We start from the raw sequence: 20,558 nt of genomic DNA on the forward strand, positions 1-20,558 counted from the left end.
TAGTGAAGTGATGGTTCAATCAAGACCAAGGGCATTTAGCCCGGTCGGAGGTGTGGGGAAGGGAGTAGTATGGGAAGGCTCAGGGCAGAAAGGCATCTGGTCAGTTCAAGAAGCCGAAAGGCCAGAGTGACCAGGACAAAGCAGGCAAGCGGCCAGTGAGAGGAGACGCGGCCAAAGAAAACAGGCAGGGGCCGAGAGAGGCGGCAATTTGTAAAACTGGGGACTTGATCCTAAAACTGAAAGCAAGACATTAAAAGCTGTCTTCATCTGGGTTCCCTGAAGCAGAGCCTGAGGCAAGGATTTGGGTGCAGGGAGTTTATTTGGGAGGCGACCCTAGGACGCCAGGGCAGGGAGCAGGACCCCTGAGAACAGAGCGGTGGTGAGCCCACAAGAGGGTGCACCGGGGAGCTGACACCATGGTGGGTGACAGGGGCTCAGTCCTGCTGGGGACCTTCTCCGGACCATGCAGAAGCACCTCGGTGAGTCTCCCAGGTGCACCTGAGGTGGGATGCTGGTGGTGGGCACAGCACCGCACACAAGTCAGGTCAGACACGGGGACGTGATGGCAAAGAATGTTTGGCACAAGTGATTTTAGATGACTAGACTCATGTTTAATATAATCCCTTCAGGCTGGAATGGACAGGGGAAAGAGTGGAAGCCAGGAACCTGAGGGAGGGAAGTATTGTAGTGGCAGAGGTGCTAAGTGAGACTGGGCTGAGGGGGAGGTTAGCAGTGGGAAAACAGAGACTGTAGGTGGATGAGATAAACATCTGGGGGTTAGAATCTCCAGGACCAGACAACCAATGCTGGGGCACACAGAGGGAAGACTGGGAGGACTCCCGGGTTTTGAGAGGATGGTAGTGTCACTTATCAAGATAGGGAATAATGAAGGAGAAACAGGTCTGGAGCAAGAGAGAATGTGCTGGATATAAGTTCCGTTTTGGACGTGATGAGTGTGAGGTGTCTGCAGGGTATCCAAATGGAGATGTTGAGAAGGCAACTGATGTAGCTGGAGGGGCAGGCAGACTCTAAAATGGTCCCCAAAGCCCCCCGCCTCCTGGTATTCACCAACTAGTATAACCCTCCTCCTTCAATGACTTGCTTCTGACCAAAATAATACAGCAATTTGAGAGGATGTCACTTCTGTGATTAGTTTACAAATGCAATAAGAGATGTTGCTTGCAACTTGGCAGAAGACTCTCACTGCCTTCTTGGTTCCCGTGCCTTGATGAAGCAAGCTGCCATGTTGTGAGCTACTTTTTGCAGGGACCCATGTGGCAAGGGACTGAGGGCAGCCTCCAGCCAGGAGCCAGCAGGGAACTAAGGCCCTCAGTCCAACAAAGCACAGGATACTGAATGCTGCCCACGGTCATGTGAGTGAGCTCAGACCTGGGTCCTTCCCCAGTCCAACCTTCAGATGAGACCCCAGCACCAGCCAACACCTTGACTGCAGCCTCATGAGAGAGACCCCAAAGCAGAGAACTCAGCTAAGTCATGTCCAGAGTCCTGACCCACAGAAACTGTGAGATAGTTCTTGTAAACCACAATACTTTGGGGTAAATTGTTCCGCAGCAACAGATACCTAATACAATGGGTCTGGACTCCGATTGCAAAGGGCACGTGGGGCAAGGGGAATAAAACAGTAGTCACCAAACGGAGTCACACGTGTAAAGGATCCAAAATAAGTCACTGAATTTCTCAGTGTCAGTTTCCTTTCCTATCACATGTTTCTTTATTTGCTCGTTCCTGCCTCCCAGTATGAGAAGACCCTTGGAAAAAGCATTAGTGCTGTGTGCAAAGCAGCACATCTGACGTGGGGACATGGTTAAGTCTCTAACATGAGCATCCCAGAGTCCCCCATCATCCAACCCACAGAAATCAACGCACGTCTCCATGTGCTCCCCTGTAGAGACTTTTCAAAGACGAGGAATGGGGAGCATACAGTTAAAACTATGTTGACAATGTGTCACTGAGGATGAATTCATGAGCATGAAAGAGAAAACTTTTTTTGAGTTCTTTTTGTTTTTTTGCAGGGGGGAGGTAGTTAGGTTTATTTATTGATTTACTTTCTCAGTGGAGGTACTGGGGATTGAACCCAGGACCTCGTGGATGCTAAGCATGTGCTCTACCATTTGAGCTATACTCTCCCCACTAAAACTTACTTTTTAATAGCAATCAGTTCCCCAGACTCAATGCTTCTTCCCAGCAGGACGGAACCATAGGTTCCATCCCCGAGTTGCTTGATGGTTGTGTATCTATTCATGGTGTGCCTGCTCAGGCCGGACACTCATCTCAGGCCAGAGGTGGACCAGTCCTGCAGCCGCAGCAGGCCTCCCCGGAGTGTAACCAGATTTTTCGATGGCAGCAGCAACAGCAGCAGCAGCAAGAGGTCTTCAAAAGAACGTGACTATCTCCCAAATACATATTTTCAAAGATGAGTCCTGCCTGTAGAGAAAAACGAGAGACAAAGATCAATGCACAACGTATATTCTGAGTCTGTCTAAATCAGGGACCGGCAAATGGTAAGCCCCAGCCACCACCTGTCTTTGTCAAAAAAGTTTTATTGGAACACAGCCCTGCCCACACATTTGCAAATTGTTTGCAGCAGTGTTCACACTACACAGCAGAGTTGGGTACCTGTGACTGAAGGCTTGCCTGCAAAGCCTACAAGATTTGTTATCTGGTCCTTTCCAGAAAAAAGTGTGTCCACCTCTGGTTTAAATAATGTTCTTTTCCAATGTTTTCTAAAACGAGAGGTAGCATTCTTGGAAAGTGATTTTGTCCCTGGCTCAGAAACGAATCAGTTGCAATGTGATGCCTTTCTGCTGACTAATCGCTGTGGGCAAACTCCCCACGATAACCACCAGGGAGAGAAATTGCTGAGCTACGAGACACCATGCTAAATACACTGTGTTCTGTGCAGTTCAGCTGCGGTTCACCACGTAAACATACAAAAGCCGAGAAGTGCTTAAATTAAGGTTCTCCTGAGAGAGAACTTAAGACGTGCTCCATGAACTATTTGGGGCTAGGCAACAACAGTATTATTTTTCCTGTTAGACATTCAGAAGCCGAACAAAAAGAACTTGTCATTTTTTAAGGCCCGCATGTACGGTGTGCCCCTTTTAAAATCATTCAGTTGGGCTTTTTTTAAAGGATAAGTCGTTGATTTTTTTTTTATATATGTACTAATTATTGTTTCTAAGAACAGGTTAGATCTTTAGCTTTTAAACTTACATAGTTATCAAAGGAATAAAGCCAACTACAAAATAAGAAACAACAGAATGCAGTAATCCAAACATAAAGGACAGTCGACATAGTCAAGAGATCAACCTAATAATTAGTTCATTTGTGTCCTTATTATTATTATTATTATTTTAGATTCTTCATATAAATGATGTCATAAGGCATTTTTCTTTCTCTTTCTGGCCCACTTCACTTTGAATGACAGTCTTCAGGTTTGATTTTTTTTTTTCATTTTCATTTATAAAACTGAGTGTCAGTCGGTCTACCTATATGGAAGAAAATGTAAGCCCATAACTTAAATGACTGCAATGCCTTTAGGCAAACATTAATGAAGTGTAAATGCTTAAATAAGAACATGAAACATCAAACTAATTATCTGAAGAATCAAAGGATCCGAAGATAATGATTAGAAGTACATGACATTCTGCATTGAAGCCCAGTTAACGCAGCTTCTCTTTTCAGATGAATTCCAATCAATGAATATAAAAGCAAAGAGGGAAATACATCCACTACTAGCCCAACTTCACAGTAAAATCTGTTGCAGGCAAGATTCTTTGATGGATGTAAATATCAGTGGATAAAAGTTTGAGGAGAAACATGCTATTCCCATTGTTTCAAAGTATCTTTAAGATATTTATTGACGTCAAAGGGAAAGATGGTGACTCTGTGGGCAGGAATCTAGCAGAAACCTCCTTACCCTAGTGATCAAGTTCCACATCACCATTCATAAGACACATGACATCACGAATCCTGGATAGGATGCTCGGAGAAGGGGACGCCTCTGTGGTACTCTTGTCAAAAATGCAGAACCTCAACCTACTTGTGAGAAAACCTCAAACTCAAAATGTGGGACTTTTTTTTTTTAAAAAAAACTGACCAATACTCTTCAAAAGTGTCAAGATCATAAAAGGCAAGAGGACAGACCAAGGAGCTGTCACGGATCAGAGGCAATTAAGGAGACAGGACAACTAAACTCAACATGAGATCCTGGATAGGGTCCTGGAACAGAAAAAGGGCATTAGTGGAAAAGTTGGTGAAATTTGAATAAGGTTGTAGTTTAGTTAATAGCATGGTGCCAACATTAACTTCCTGGGTTTGATCGTTGTTCTGTGGTTACAGAAGATGTTAGTAACGGGGGGAGCTGGGTGAAGAATGCCTAGGAACTCTGCGGACTATTTCTGTGACTTTTCTGGAAGTCTAAAATCAGTTCAAAATAAAAAATTAAAAAACAAATCTAGTCTGTGTTCTGTGCGTGACCTCGAGAAACCTTGAGAAATGTACAGGTTATGCCTGATTTCACCATATTCTACCATAAAACTGGAAATGCCTTAGAGATCAAGCTTCCGCTCCCCATTCCTCCACCACACAAACTCATTCTCCTCCCCCCAGAACCATTTGAGGCCCCTGGTTTCCTTCCTTTCGAAGCTCTACAGGGTCAGACTCCTCACAGCTTCCTTGAGCAGCTCTTTATAGCAATGTATTCCATTGCCGATTAGTACATATTTATAAAGCACCTACTATGTGACAGACCCTAGGTTAACATCTGGGGCTAGAGGGACCAATAAAACATGGCCCCTTTCCCCAAAGATCTTAGAGTCTCATGGCAGAGGATGAGGATGGGGGTGTGGAAGGGAGTGGCTCATGAATATGCACGAAGATATTTCAAGGACACTGAGGGTACAGAACTGGGGACGGGTTAAGAAGAAGGCCCCCTGCCTTCCGGCTGGGTGGATTCCACGAGGCTCAGGAGAGCAGCAAGAAAGGTCTTCATAAAAGACTGAGTCTTAAAAGAAAAAGAGAAGTCGGTGTTTTGTAAGCCGAGGAGTTCTAGCACTCCACTCCAGGGAGCAGAAATGAAGGCACGGGCACTTGAATCTGGGGTGGAGGGGAAGGTAGGGAGTTAGCGCACGGTGGGCTGTTTTGGATTCCAGATGTGTCTCAACATAACATAGAAAGAGTATTTGGGTCAAAACATAATCAAATTTGGGGCTCTGTGCTTCTTTCCCCCTCTTTTTCTTTTTTTTTTTTCTTATTTGTCTTCATCTGTTTTTGATATGACATGATTTCTGCATTATTCGTAACTTCATTTTCCAACAAATTCTCCTTGATGAACCGTGGCAACCAAAACTTAACAACGACCTTCATTCCAGCAGCATGTGGTTTTGCCCTCGCTTTTTTTTTTTTTTTTTTGCAATGGCATTATACTACTGATTCATATCTATTCATTATTAATCATAGAAGCCCTTCTTTGATAGCTACTTCCTTCTCTACTAAAATTGTATAATTGGGACAATGCCTTCCTAGACTATCATGGAGAAAGGTATTTGTGGAAGAATTAGGAAGTTCATTGAAATCAAGACAGAGTGGGTCATTCACGCAACACACAATCACCCAAACGATTCTTCCTTGTTACAGTCTGCCAGATAACAAAAACATGCCATAGAACAGAATTCAGTTACTCTGGCAAGATCTGACTCTCGTCACACCGGGGCAGTTGCTTTTTAATTTTATTTCAGGTAATAACGTATCGGCTGTCAAATCGATCCAACCAGTGTCTCTTCAGGCATTAATGTCAGGTTGGCAGTGTATAATTTTATTCAAACTGTACTGAGATGCCAAGCGTTATGCAAGGCTTTAGGGGTGCATTATGGATAAGGCGAGGGTCCTTCCTTTAAATAACTCACACTTGACATATATATGGAAAATGCAGGAAGTTCTACAAGAACATGGTGGAGACGGCAACCGACTCTTGGGAGGAAGGAGAGGTGGGACACCCCTGCAGAGAAGAGGGGGTACAGAGGTAGCGAAGAATGAGCAAAGTTTCATTATACAGAAATGGAAGAGAAAGGAATTACAGATGGAGGAAACTCTGCAAAAGGTTGCTTATAAGAGCTCGGCATGGTCACATGAGGACAAAAGCCTAGTGGTTCACTCCCTGGGTGAACAACAGACTCACTGGGGGACTTTGAACAAATACTGATGCCCAAGCCCAACCTCTAAGGGTCAGATCAGGGGCGGGGACTGCGTTTTGGTAGTTTAGAAAGCTCTCCAGGTGATTCTAATGTGCAGCCTCAATGTGAAGTTCAGGACTAGGGCACACAAGCCGTGAAGGGCAGTAAGGAAATGGAGAAGACAGCCAGAAACTTCGGGTGGGGTCCAGTCGTGAAAGGGTACACTCGTCATGCACGACTTTGGTCTTTACCCCGACATAAGAATTCTCTGGGGTTTTTAAGCAGGGAAATGACACGAGGAGGACCCCCCTGGACTATTCAAACTGCTGTTAGAATAGAGAGACTAGAGGCAGAGAGACTAGTCAAGGGGGTTAGTGCAACAGCCAGGAGAAGTATGTAGAAGGCCTGCCCGAAGGCACTGGGCTGGACGGATGCTAGAGCCAGAGACACGGGTTTTGGAAGAGGGAACGTGAGTTTGTGTGTGTTATTTGGACAATGTGCAGAGACAACGGGTTCTGTTTCCGAAGGTGCTGAATTTGAGGAATGCACGAAACCTCTCATGGGAGATGCTCAGGACACAGCTACAAGCAGTTCCAAGGTTGTTCTATTTTTTTTTTTTTCCCCAAAGAGAGTGCATTATTGGAGTTCTTCCTAGGAGAACAGCATTCAGACAAGGCTAACGTTGTGCACAGTTCTGGGGCATTCTGCTCACAGGGAATGCTACCTAAACGGTGACCCTTGGAGTTTCGCAACATGGCGGTCAAAGTTCCAGACCAAGGGACACAATAGCCTAAACATGAGCCTTAATTACTATGCAATTTGGGATGACAAATGTCTAGATAGACATTAAAGAACATAATACGGGTCCTCAACGGAAGTACAGGAAGAGTAGTTAAAGAAACACAGAATTCATGGAGAAAAGGAGGATTAGAAAGCACGGTAGTTGTTTCAAGTGTACAAAGGGGTATCAGAGAGAAGGATTCATTACACTATCTGTGGATCTGGAAAACAGAACCATGCCACCATCTGACCTTTCTATTCTCTAGTGAATTATTTCCAATACTAAAAAAAAATGAAGTGGTATTATTCAAATTCTCAGACAAAAAGTCACATTCAACCCACGTCAGTGCTGAGCACATCCCAGCAGGAAGTGGTTAAATACATTTGGGATTCATATTGTTCAACTGTTCATCACTTGTGGGGTGGCCCAAAAGGAAAGGACAAAACCTCACCGGTGCTCTGGGAAAACGACAGGGCGATGGACAGGGCATCAGGAAAAGGAGGGAGAGAGGACAGATACTGTTGCTGATCTGCCCAACAGCAATGTTCCTCCTCCTGCTTAGTTTATAGAGCCCTGATTTTATTCAGGATTCAGTATCACCAGGAACGGCAGCCACCAACACAGCCCCAGGCTGTGAACTATGCTCAGGCGAAGCCAAGTCAAGCAATTCCACTTCCTACTGAAAATCATTTAGGAGTGGGACTACAGCTCTGACTGATGAGATGGAAAGGATAGTGAGCAGGTAGGGGAAGAGAAAGGTTTCTGAGAAGGAATCCACTCCCTGAAAAAGACAGTTGACAAAGACGTTGCCCCATGTTTCTGCCTTGAACACAGTCATCTAAAGCTGTAACATGTAGGGCTGAGACCGCCTTCTGGCGATTATGAGACGTCAACTCTACAGATGAGAATCTCATCTGCTGAGGATGGATGGAAAGAAAGAAGCTGGGTCCCGATGATACCACTGGGTGGCTGCACGATCCCTGAAAACATCTGCTTTAGATTTCTCGTCATATAACCTAATCAAAAGCCTGTTGCTGACGCTACCGTCAGGTAGTCTGTTAAGTACAACTGAAAGCATTCCTGATTCAGTGGACTAAGGCCACACTGACTTAAGAGACTACATACAAAGTGTTCTACTGGAGTTCATATAGGTAAGTAAACAGACTGATCTATCCATCGATCTTTTGTAGTCAGCATGGTTGTGAAGACTGAAAGAGGTGTGGGGCTGGAGACAGATGAGAGGAAGGAATTCTCTATGAGCCTAAGGTTAATTTTCCACCCACCATGACCTGCTTCCATTTTGGAAGAACATACAATACACATCTATTGAGGGCAACACGGATGAGTGTCCAGAAATGGCCCTGGGTATCGCTCAGGGTTGCCTGGGCAACTAGCTCTTTTCCCCAGGGTCATCCAAGCCCAATTTCTCTCTTTTTTTAATGGAGGTACTGGGGATTGAACCCAGGACCTCCTGCATGCTAAGCACACCCTCTACCACTGAGCTATCCCCTCCCCCCAATCTCTAAATAATGACTAATTTCTCTCACCAAGGACATGTCATTCACCCATACATTGATCCATGCATCACTGACAAAAAATAATTTAAAAAAATGTAAATAGTTTTCCTTACCCACCCTATTAGTTTCCCGTAGCTGCTGTTAACAGATCACCATAAGTACGCTGACTTAGAACAACAGAATCTTATTCTCTCATGTTTGCAGAGGCCAGCGTCTGAAACCAGTATCCCCGCGCTGAGATCAAGGTGTTGGCCCTTCCTCCAGAGGCTCAGGGAGGAATCCATTCCTCGTCTTCTCCAGCGTCTGGGGGCTTTGGGCGTTTCCTTGGCTCGTGGCCACATCACTCTAACCTCTGCCTCTGTGGTCACACTGCCTCCTCTCCCTGTGTCAGACCTCCCTCTGCTTCTCTCTTACAAGGACTAGTGTTTGCACTGAGGGCCCACTTGGATAACTCAGGTTTATCTCCCCATATCAATTTTATTAATTTTATAAATTTATTTATATAATAAATTTAAATACGAAATATAAATTAAATATAATTAAATAAAATATAAATTAAATAAAAAATAAATACAAATAAAATAAAACAAATTTATTACTTTAATTGTATCTACAAAGTCTATTTTGACAAATAAAGAAACATACACAGGGTCTAGGGACTAGGACCCGATCTCTCCAGGCGATACCACGAGCCTGTTACCCTCCAGTGAAACTGCCCAAAGACACGCGTGATCATACGAACTATGGCAGCCATGGTTTCCACTCAACCAAGTTAAGTATTTTAGGAATGAAATCAGGAATCTAACGCTGAGTTACCCAATGAACAAAGGCATTCTTTTTTGAGCCATAGAGAGTATTTCTCTTTAATTTGCAGAACAGACAAGACTTTGAAATCTCTGAGAAGATGATGTTAACATATGGAGATTCCACACTGTATGGACCAGGGGTTGCAAGTGGACAGCCTGAGGACCAGATTCACAGAGATGCTTTGAGTTTATATTTAACGATGGGAACTTGCATATAAAAATTGCGATTTGGGGCAGCTCTGGAAAAACTGAAGAGCTAAAATGACACACAGTCCTTGGCCCTTCACGGGAACAAAAAACTAAACAAGCGTGGTCACCGTCCCTTCCAGTCAAACACGAGCTCTCCAGCAGTTTGCTGCCCCCATCCTCCCAGGTGTCCCTTAAAATAAATAGCATGTCAGTTGCTTTTTTTTTTTTTTTTTCTAGTTCCCATTTATTTTTGTACCTTCACAGCCACTTGTTTTACCGGAAGAAAAACATTTCTCTGTTCCTATGCCTCTATCCAAAGTGACAAAGTAAAAGACAGCCTGGAAAAAAAAAAAAAAAAAAACCTCTTTTGAAGAAAAATTGGAGGGAAAGAAAAATTGTTGTCCTCTTTCTAAAAGAGAAGAGCAACTCTTTACCATTGAACAAGCACACAGCCCACTCCTGAGGGTCTTTTCCATTTCCTCCTCTGCCCCTGACAGTGTGTGAATTCACAGCTCCTGGTGTAGACAGTTTTCACTGCTGGAGAAGTCAGTCGGATGCAGCAACCCACCCATCAACTTGGGGACTTAGCTAACGTGCACTTCTAAATCCCACTGACTCCAAGAATGAACTTGGATAATCAGTCACCATGACCAGTCCATACTTAGCTCACTAATCTATCAAATAAAGTAGTAATAATAATTTTAGTACTTACTATGTGTACAATACTGTTTTAAATGCTTTGCATATATGAATCCATTTAATCCTCACAACGGTACCAGTCGGTACTATTATTATTACCCCCATTTTATTTTATCAGTAGGTACTATTATTTACCCCACATAAGGAAACTGAGCCCCAGGCTACTCATCCAACATTATACAACTAATAGATGTTGGCACTGTGGTAGGAACCCAGGCTGACTGCTCTAGACTCAAGGGAGAGATTGCAAAAGATCCAAAGACCATGAAATCATTTAAGGATCTGAGAGCAAGGGGAATTAAAAGAAGTACTTTGTAGCTCAAAGTCTAAATACAGAAACCAGCGAGGTGGCCATGCTCTAGTTGGCCTCATTCTGCAACCCAGCTTCAGCGGACCCAGCGGGGACCCCGCCAGCACCAACTGCCTACAGCGGAGGCAAGGGACTGAGGACAAAGAGGGACTGGGTCCTAGCTTCCACTCGGCACAGACCGCCTGTGACTCGGAGCATCTCTTGGTCCTCGGGTTAATTTCTGGGCGCCGGACTTAATGAAGTGAGGTGGTTTCCTGCTCTAAGGCTCTGTGGTTCTGTGACTCTCTGGGTCAGGAATGAAGCTAGCTTTTGTCTAAGGAAAAAAAAAATAGATCAGTGTTTCCACCTTTTTCCATCACATGCACAAAAGATAGCAAAGAGCAGACAGTGCCCTGGAGGGACGCTGCACACTACACAGCATCTCTCTTCCAGAGCTGGACAAGTGTCCCGCTGCCTCAGCCAGACCCCAAAGCTGGTAATCTACCCCTTCCCTTCCCTTGGGGTCCAGCTCAAACATCACCTCTTCAGAGCCTCCTGCCCCAAACTGCTCAGACACAGCCAAGGGCTCTCTCCCTGGGACGCCGCAGAGCCCTGACCCCTCCTCACTGCCAGCCCTTCCCCAGCAGTGCCCAGCGACATGCAGGCCTGGCCCGGACACTCTGCATGCTTCCTGCATCTCTGTTCTCACACCTCACACTCCGTTTGTACACAGAAGGGTCAAAACATGACTTTTAGTCTTTGCAATTCATTTTCTAGACTACCCTTGGTAAGCATCTCAAAACACACAATGCTTCTAATTCTTTGTGTGCAAAGTTACAGTAATCAAAGTGTTTGCCCTGAGCTGAAGTGTTCTGAAGTTCTGAGATGGGGGAATGGTAAATACTAAGGTAAAGAAAGGGCCCTGCCTGGGTGAGTCCTCCCACCACAAGGCTGGAATTACTGAGTCTCAGAGTCCCAGAAAGGCCCCCCTCAGGGTACCTCAGATCAGGCCCTTGGCCTTTGGGTGAGGCTGTATCTCTTAGAGCAATACAATTGTATTTGCTTTCACAGGGTTCCAGCCCATCTTTGGAATGAATGCTATGGTTTTTCTGGCTAGGTGACACTGGGGAAACCTTCCTGCCATCTGCCCCAACTCCCTCCCCTCGACTCAGTCCTCAGTGGAGGCAGAACACCTGCTCGCAGCCAGCAGTACCGCCAAGTGTCCTGGGAAACTGACCGGATGCAGGGACGGAGGTGGTCCGCTCTTTATTTTGGAGACTTGATAGTCATTGAATAAATGCCACAACTACTCATATTTTAAGACAGGAGACAAAAAACTGTATGCAGAAGTGGGCTTCTCTGGGAACTGCGGTTTACCAAGCCCACTCCCCCATTCAGATCTGTATGAAGAGCTCTGCTCCCTTCACCTTGATGGCTTTCCACTGAAAAGACACCATTGCTTTCACTTGTCCTCACAGGAAAACTTCACCTCGTGCAAAATCGCTCAGTGGCCCTTCGCCTGACACTTCTGAGTCTTATTTTACCTCAAGTGGCCCGTATTCTAGGTTCAAACATGTCATAACTTCATAAATGTAAGGTTAACATGGTTATATTTCTTTTAAAAGGGTACCAAAAATAGTGCACCTGTATTTCTGTCTTTCTCTCTGGGACCGAATTCTTCTGCCCATGTACATTTTAGTAACAATGTCCTCTAAGTATTTTTGCCTCTTAGACTAGTGCTTTTTTCTGCACTGAGGACAGCAGCTCCAAGACCAAAAGACCTCCTTTAGATGGACCTGGCCTTGTCATGGCGGACCATGACAAGGAGGGCATTAAAGATGCTTTCAGTGACTGTCTTAACGGAGACACGGGGGAAGAAAATCCGTTACCCTGGCTGGACTCTTCTGTTCCCCAGAGACTGTTTCATGCCCTGACCCCCCTTTCCTCCTTCAGCCTCAGCTTCTGAGAGGGGAACTCCTCATGCACCAGGTCCTGAATCCCAGGAGAAGGGTCCACGACTTCCTCCCGCGTCTCCTGCACCACCGAAGGGCGCTGTGCCCCGAGCCTAAAGTCTTCTAGCACTTGTGGGTTCTTTCCAAACTAGGATCCGTCATTCTGCGAGGTTCATGGGCTGTGAAAAGCCGAAGGGAAGACCCAGAGGATGAATACCCATGCCCCTGACTCGTGGGAAACTGCGGATGAGCCAGGATGATAGTCCCCACCGGCTTCATGGAGGTGGTGATGGTGGTCCTGGCCCCACCTGCTTGCCTGATCACCATCCCCTGTTTTACAGGTGAATAAGGGAGGGCGAGGTGAAGACGAAGGGAGCGAATCGCCAAGTGTCACATACTCTAGCGCTTTGCAAACATCACGGCGCGGTTAACTGCGGGCTGATATACTGCAATGTAAGATGCTTTACCACCTTGCATAAGGACAAATCAATCAGTAACGCATATCAAGGAAGCAAAGGCTTAATATAAAAATTAAATAGAAGGAGGAGGGTAGAGTTCAAACGGTAGAGCGCATGCTTAGCATACAGAGGTCTTAGGTTCAATCCCCAGTACATCCATCAAAAAAAAAAAAAATTAAATAAATCTAATTACCACTCCCCTCCAATAGAGCAGGGCTCAGCAAACCTTTTCTGTGAAGGGTCAGTCAATATGTTAGTCTGTGAGGTCGATAGGGCTGTGTCACAACTATTCAACTCCTCTGCTGGAGCACAGAAGTGTAAACAAATACGACTTTATTTACAAAAACAAGGAGCAGGCAGGACAGGCCTGCAGGGCACCATGTGTGGACCCCTGAAACACAGGAAACCCTGCACGGAGGCAGAAGCGTTTTAGCCCTCTGTACATAACCCTCATCTCCCCCAGGGTCACAGGTTTGCATACAGACTGTGCATCCTGAGAGTCTGAGCTCTTCGAGGGCAGAGGTTTCGTCCTGTTCACAACCGTATTCCCAGCACCTAGACAAGCACCTGGCATCCTGTTGGCCCAAAGACGTGCTCAGAATAAAGATGGGTTGGATGATTAAATTAATGAACGGGCAATTTATGGGTTTATAAAGGGTCGCTTTTTTTTGTTTTTGGCATAAAGGGTCACTTTGACTTATTTTCCTACACCATCAACCCCAAGCCTACTGCCGTCCCTCATAACTTGTCTGCAAAACTGGACAACTCCATGGAGACGAGTGCACGGAAATTATGAATCCTTCAAAAAAACTTGTACAACAGTTTAGGAAAACATTTTCTTTTTAACAGCTTAAGATAACGTGTAGATATATGCAGCTTACTTTTTTCTCACTCAGTTTTGTCTGAGTTCAATCAGTCATTGATACATTCACTTTCAAAGCACAGGCCGAGTCCAAGCGGACAAAACCACGAACTATACTGTCCTTTGGGATCTACAAGCTCACGCAGATGGTAATTCCCATAGTATGGTCAAACATGTCGTTGGATATCACACCGTCGCTACTTTATCTTTTTGGTCCTGGGCCATTATCCTTTATAGTAACCACGAGAGCAGTCACTTGTTATCAGCACTTTACCGCTCCTAGTCCACCTACAGAAAGGTAAAAAAATGACTCATAGTGACCTTTCCTCACACAGATGTGGCTTGCACAAGCTCTTGGCCATGACTGGACGTTTATCAAGTGGCTACTAAGAGCGAGATGGAAGAAAACTCCAAATGAGACGCGAGGCACTACTGCGCCCCTCCATTAAAAAATCTGAGTTAGGACGACAAACTCAGGGTCTAGGGAAAATGTCAAGTAAGATAATGTATAACCTCATGCTAATTAGTACAGATTGACTGCTCAGTTCAGTAGGACCTAAGTTCAACATGGATGGAGCATAATGTTAAGGAAACTTGACTACAGCATCAGAGTTTTTTCCTTGGTGAGACCTTAATGATCATCCCGAACCCTCATTGCCCAGATGAGATCCAGAGGCCCAACCAATAGGATTCTTGGCACCTTCAGAGCAGCATAATTTTAAATGTGTGAATGTAAGAAATGTTTTAATTATCAATGTCACAACTGCTGCCACTTCCCCTTCTGGGAAAAGTATATGAAACAGATACCATATGACATCACGTATATGTGGAACTGAAAAAATGACACAAATGTACTTATTCACAAAACAGAAATAGATTCACAGACATAAAAAACAAACTTATGATTACTGGGGTGGGGAATGGTGGGGGAGGGGGGAAAAATACAAAGTTTGAGATTTGCAGATACATACTACTATATATAAAATAGATAAACAAGGTCCTCCTGTACAGCACAGGGAACTACATTCAATCTCTTGTAATAGCCTATAATGAAAAAGAATATATATGTATAACCGAATCACTTTGCTGTACACCAGAAACTCAACATTGTAAATCAACTGTACTTCAATTTTTAAAAAAGGATATGAAGCCATTGCTAATCTTGAACCACATATAAAACAAAGTGGCAGCTCTTCAAAGACGTGCTTTCCTCAGACCCTGAGACGGCTTCACAAGTCAGCGCTCGTAGGAGTTGATTCCGGCTGCACAGGTGAGTCTGACCACAGGCACTCTTTCTATGAAGGTTTTGACTTTCAAAGCACGGCGAGCCAGCGCCTTAATTCAAGTGCAAGAATGCTTCCATTCCCGCAGAAGGAATCAAGAAAGGAAGTTCTCCACTTGGATTGAGTATTTCCCTAGGCTCTGTGGAGCAGTAGGATTTCCTAGCATCAGACAGCACCCCACGGGGAGCAGAGAGAGTGAGCCTGAATGCCACCTCCACCTCAGTCCCCTCTTGTGAGGAACCTGCTGCTTCTACTTCTTCTTTGGCTGAAGATGTCTCTGATTTCTTCCTGCCACAACGCTTAGCATCTTCAGGCAATGTGCCCCAGAAATAGATTTGTTTCAGCAAATTAGTTTTACCGGGTAGTTTTCTAGAACACATGGGTATGGATAAGGAAGTAAAAACCATTTCAAGGTAAGCACAGCCACAATCTCGGACACGGTTACACCATAACCCCCAAACTGTATGCGTGTAAGGCACCTGGCTCACACCTCTGTTTGCAGATCTCCCAGTCAACCACACCTACCACAAACAGTGACGTCCACAGATGGGAGCAGTCTGACCCTCCAGGCACAGGCCCTTCCCAGAACCCACAGTCATCAAAGAGAGCTGATGAGAGAATTTACAGTTAAGTGAGACACCATTCATTCACAGGCTGCCAGATCAACACACACAGGAAGGCCACTGTGCCCAGAATTCTGCCAAGGAACCACTAGGCAGGTCGTCCGGCTGTGAATACATACGCACACGTACCCAACGAGCAGAAAAACAGAGGTATGGGGTACACCTCCAACTCAGCGAGACCCTGCAGAGTGAAATGAAGTGTCGCAAGAGAAGCAGTTAAAAAAAAAGAAAATTAAAGGCAGTAATGTTCCTGGCGAGGTTTAGATGGAAAAACAACAGATCCCAGACACAGAGCTGTAGCCAGGAATAACCTAAGCTCAAGCCGTTTTAAGTAAGAGCAGAAAGATACTGAAGGTTCTGCACAGCTGCCGCCCTCCAGGCCGAGCCCTGGCTAGTGTCTAATCCAAGTCAGCCGACAAAACATCTACCAAGTATCTGCTATGTATTCAGGGCTCTCCGAGTCACTGGAGGGATGAGCAAATTTTTGTCAGGCGTGTGGCGGATGCTGATCAGGCACCCGGACCATCTGCACGCCACAGCTGGCTGGAGAGGCATTTCCCCTATTTTACACACGAGGACTGATGCTTGGAGACTCCCTAAGGCCGCATGAGTAACCAGGAGTCAGGCCCTGACCTCAAACCTGCCTGACCCCAAAGCCCGCAATGGCATATTACCGTGCAGAAAATACGGCTCCTGCCCTCAAGAGGCTTAAAATTACCTAAATCAATTAGAGATCAACGTAGCCAACAGAAGGTAGAGCTAATAAGTATCTGGAGACGTGCACCAAACAGAAGAGAAATGAAGAGAAGACAAGAAATGAAAAGAAGTTAGGATTTAGGCTCCTCCTGCGAGAGAGGGTAAGATTTGCACAGGAGGACGGGAGAGGGCAGGGGGGTCTCTAGGAGAGCCACGGAGCAGGAACAATCCTAGCCCCCTTAGTAGAGCAGGCTAGCGAGAAGACGGCATCCACTGAGTGCAAAGATGCATGCTGAACTGAAAATAGAATTTAGATAGGACGAGTGAGGCCCGATTATGAAAGGCTTTGAATATCAGGCAAATTCTATATATAAAAATAGATAAACAACAAGGACCTACTGTATAGCACAGGGGACTAGATTCAATTTCTTGTAAGAACCTATAATGGAAAAGACTCTGAAAAAAAATATGAATGGATATGTATAATTGAATCATTTTGCTGTACACCTGAAACTAACATTGTAAATCAACCTCACTTCAATAAAAAATAAAATTAGAAAAAAAACCAGGTAAATTCTTTTAGACTTGGGGTAGTTGAGAAGGGAGAGGACCGGAAGGTTGCAAAGCAAGGAGAGACATAAGGAAGTGACAGTTGTAAAAGGCAAGATGCACAACAAAGCTGAAGAGATCAGAAAGGGGCGTGTCTCATCCATCCATCCATCCATCCAGCAAACATTTAATGAGGACTTACCAAGAGCCAGCTTTGGAGGCTAGCTCAGAGGCTGCCCCAGTCTGCAGGAGAGGAAGGGTGAGGCTCTGGATTAGAATGGGGAGGAAGGGTTCTATATAAATCACATTTCAAAGGTCTGGATGACTCATTGATAGAAAGGATGAAGGAAATGAAGGACAAGATGGTTACAGGTAATTCCAAAGGTCCAAGATGGACATGATCGCCACCATTACTGGGAACCTCAAAAAACACAATTAGCATAAAACAATGAAAAGTATAAACAGAGCTTTGATGATGTTAAACAGGCAACAAACTGAAAAAATAAAAACCCAAAGGCTCATTCTTTATTCTGGTGACTTGTTTACAAACAGTCTGTAGGTAAGAAACTTCAGTGAGAAAAACCATTTCTTTGTGACTAAATGCTGAGTTCCCTTGACTAGAACAGCCCTCTGTCTACACAGACAGGCTCCATCAATCCTCCAACACATCCCCCCATCGTCTAAAACTAAACTGGTCTCATTTAGAAACATGGCTGTCCACTCCTGCCCTGCCACGAGTTTTGACTCTGAAGAGGAGGACAAGGCAAGGTACACAGGACAGGAAGGGTTACTGCGGAGGGCTGGACCCTAGGGAGCAAGCAGTGGTACAGGGTATCATTTTAACTAAAGAATCCCAGCCCTGCTCTTATTTCTACACCCACAATAACTGGTCCTCAGATAGACAGGAAGGCCAAATTCTTTACCAAATCACAGCGCTTTGTTCAGAAACTATTTCAAATGTGCATATTTATGAATATATTAACTCCTAGCACAGCTAACATATGGTTGAGGCACAAATTCTTCTTAATAATTTGTATGTTAACTACACATATTTAAAGCTCATTTTAATTTTATACTCAGCAATAGTACAATTCACTTTTGGGGCACATCCTGAAAACCCACTCACTGGAAAATGTGAGAAATGAAAACTGCACCTATCAAACTTCCATTGCTACAAAAAGTGCTCTAGGCTAAAATAAAAAACACAAGTGCCAATGCCTCTGAGAAATCTAGCCCTGGCTGCAAAATTCAGGGTGATAGTCTCTCAGTATAATCCAGCTTCAGCAAAAGCAGATTTTTATTTAGTTATAAGTGGAAATGAATACTCTTTTCTGCAGAATGATGCATTCAAGTCCTTTTATATTTAAAAGTAAAAGTAAAAGCCCTCAATGCTGGTGTCAAGCTTCAAAGGGTGCATTACAAAAGAAACGGTTGTTCTGGAAAATCCTTCGGCATCTCTCTCATAACATCTACTCAGATTAGCAAGGAAGAAATCAGAGCAGAAAGAAACCCAGTGAAAAATGGTTGCACACAAACGTGTGAGGATTTCTTGCTCAGAACCCTTGCGGGACAGCCAAAGGCCTAGTCGGAAAAATTCCAAGAGCAAGTCCTCATATCCTACTAACGGGCTTCAAAACCGGCCGGGATCTTTCCCTTCTTTAACGCTCAAAGGTAAACACCCATCAAAATCTTCCAGACTCGGGGGAAACGGGAGTTTTTACTCCAAGAGGGAGAGAACCACAGGACCGCGAAGAGAAACTGCAGACCCTGCGCCTCCCCCTCGCCCTCCGAGCCCTCGCGGGGCCACTGCACGGGGGTCCCCCATGGCTCAGGTCCATGACCCCGGGTGACAGGTCACCCGGCAGAAGCCCCTAGTCCCCGACCCCACTTACCGGCGCCGCGAGCACAGGCGGGGGCCCGCTCCTGCGGTGAGCGCGGCTCCTCGGAGAGCGGGCGGCCCGGGAGCGGGCGCGGGCACCGGGCGATCCCCGCTAGGACCGGCCGAGGGGTCCGCGCAGGGCCGCCCGGGGGCGCCGGCGAGGGGCTCGGGCCGCGCGGCGCATGGTGAGCAACAGGGACCCGGCCGCTCTCCAGCCTCCGGCAGGAAAACAAACAAAAGGCAGGGAGGCTTCTGGTGGGGACGACCGGCCGCTTTCCCTGGAAAAGTTACCCTGCAGCTCCCCTCGCTGGCCCCGCGCGTCCCTGCACCGCGGCCGGGCCGCCGGGGGCGCCGAGCCGCGCGCTCCGCTCTGCACCCGGGCCCGACGGAGCCCCGGGTCCCCGCGGCCCGCCGACCGCCGACCGCCGGCGCGCCCTCCAGCGCCACGCGCGCGCCTTACTGCAGATCGCTTGCCTGCATCAGGACTGAGAAAGGCAGGCCGAGGATGCACGTTCGGAGAGCATCTCCTTACGGATGGTCACGCCGAACACACTTTCCCGGCTGAAAAACTGTCCCTGAGGCCGCAAGACATTGTGAATGAGTCAGCGTCACCGAAAAGTGGTTAAGAGGGCAAATTGCGTCATATATATTTTACCATAATAAAACCATGTTTAAAATAAAAACCAGACTTCCTGTTTGCAGACCTTTGAACTTTGAGAGTTTTTACATCGTGAGGAACTTTAGTTTGAAAGACTGGATTGTTACCCAGGTAAGGAACAGACTAGATAAAAGCTCTACACCATTGTCCTCAGTGTGTAGCTGGTGCTATGAACTATATAACACTTAAAATTCACCTTTTAAACACTCTCACTTGGGTTGTTTAATTATATTGTAGATGTTACCTTAAATCACACATATAAGGACTGGCTCTGAACCACTGTGAAAAAGACATCACTGCTGGAGAGAGTTCTCCAAAAGGTAACCTTCCTACACTGTTGATGGGAATGTAATTTGGTGCAGCCACTATGGAAAACAGTATAGAGAGTCCTTCAAATACTAAAAATAGACTTACCATATGATCCAGAAATCCCACTTCTGGGCATATGTCTGGAGGGAGGTCAAATTAGAAAAGATACATGCACCCCAATGTTCACAATAGCACTGTTTACAATAGGCAAGACATGGAAACAACCTAAATATCCATCAACAGATGACTCAATAAAGAATAATCTGATATGTGAATATATGTATATATATATAGAGAGAGAATACCATTCAGCCATAAAGAAGAATAAAATAATGCCATTTGCAGGAACATGGACAGACAAACTATATGCTATCACTTATATGTGGAATCTAAAAAAAGAGACACAAATGAACTCATTTACAAAACAGAAAAAGACTCACAGACATAGAAAATAAACTTATGGTTACCAGAGGAGGAAGGGGTGGGAAGGGATAAATTGGGAGTTCAAGATTTTAAAATACTAACTACTATATATAAAGTAGATAAACAACAAGTTTCTACTGTATAGCACAGGGAGCTATATTCAATATCTTGTAGTAACGTATAATGAAAAAGAATATGAAAAGGAGTATGTGTATGTATATGTATGACTGAAACATGATGCTGTACACCAGAAATTGACCCGACATTGTAAACTGACTATACTTTAATAATAATAATAATAAAATATCAAAAAAAATTGCTTCGAGGTCTTTGATATAAATTTACAAAATTGCCCCAAGCCGAATGCTCTCAAACTTTATTTGGAGGCATC

At 45.2% G+C, this 20,558-nt stretch overlaps 1 protein-coding gene across 2 annotated transcripts in view; it reads right to left on the reverse strand.

Annotated features, from left to right (window-relative positions):
* CILK1 (ciliogenesis associated kinase 1) overlaps positions 1–19,325 on the reverse strand; it is a 48,102-nt gene extending 28,777 nt beyond the window's left edge. Inside the window, exons 1-2 of one of the 2 annotated variants that reach the window (XM_032463276.1) lie at positions 18,791–19,325; positions 2,163–2,445 (exon numbers count right to left, since the gene is read on the reverse strand). In XM_032463276.1, coding sequence (XP_032319167.1) covers positions 2,163–2,263 — 101 coding nt within the window. In that variant the 5' untranslated portion in view covers positions 2,264–2,445; positions 18,791–19,325. The remainder of the gene's footprint in view (positions 1–2,162; positions 2,446–18,790) is intronic. The other variant, XM_032463277.1, reaches the window with a different exon arrangement.
* Positions 19,326–20,558: the final 1,233 nt, after the last annotated feature.

Source organism: Camelus ferus, chromosome 20 (assembly GCF_009834535.1).
Source record: "Camelus ferus isolate YT-003-E chromosome 20, BCGSAC_Cfer_1.0, whole genome shotgun sequence".
Taxonomy (NCBI): Eukaryota; Metazoa; Chordata; class Mammalia; order Artiodactyla; family Camelidae; genus Camelus; species Camelus ferus.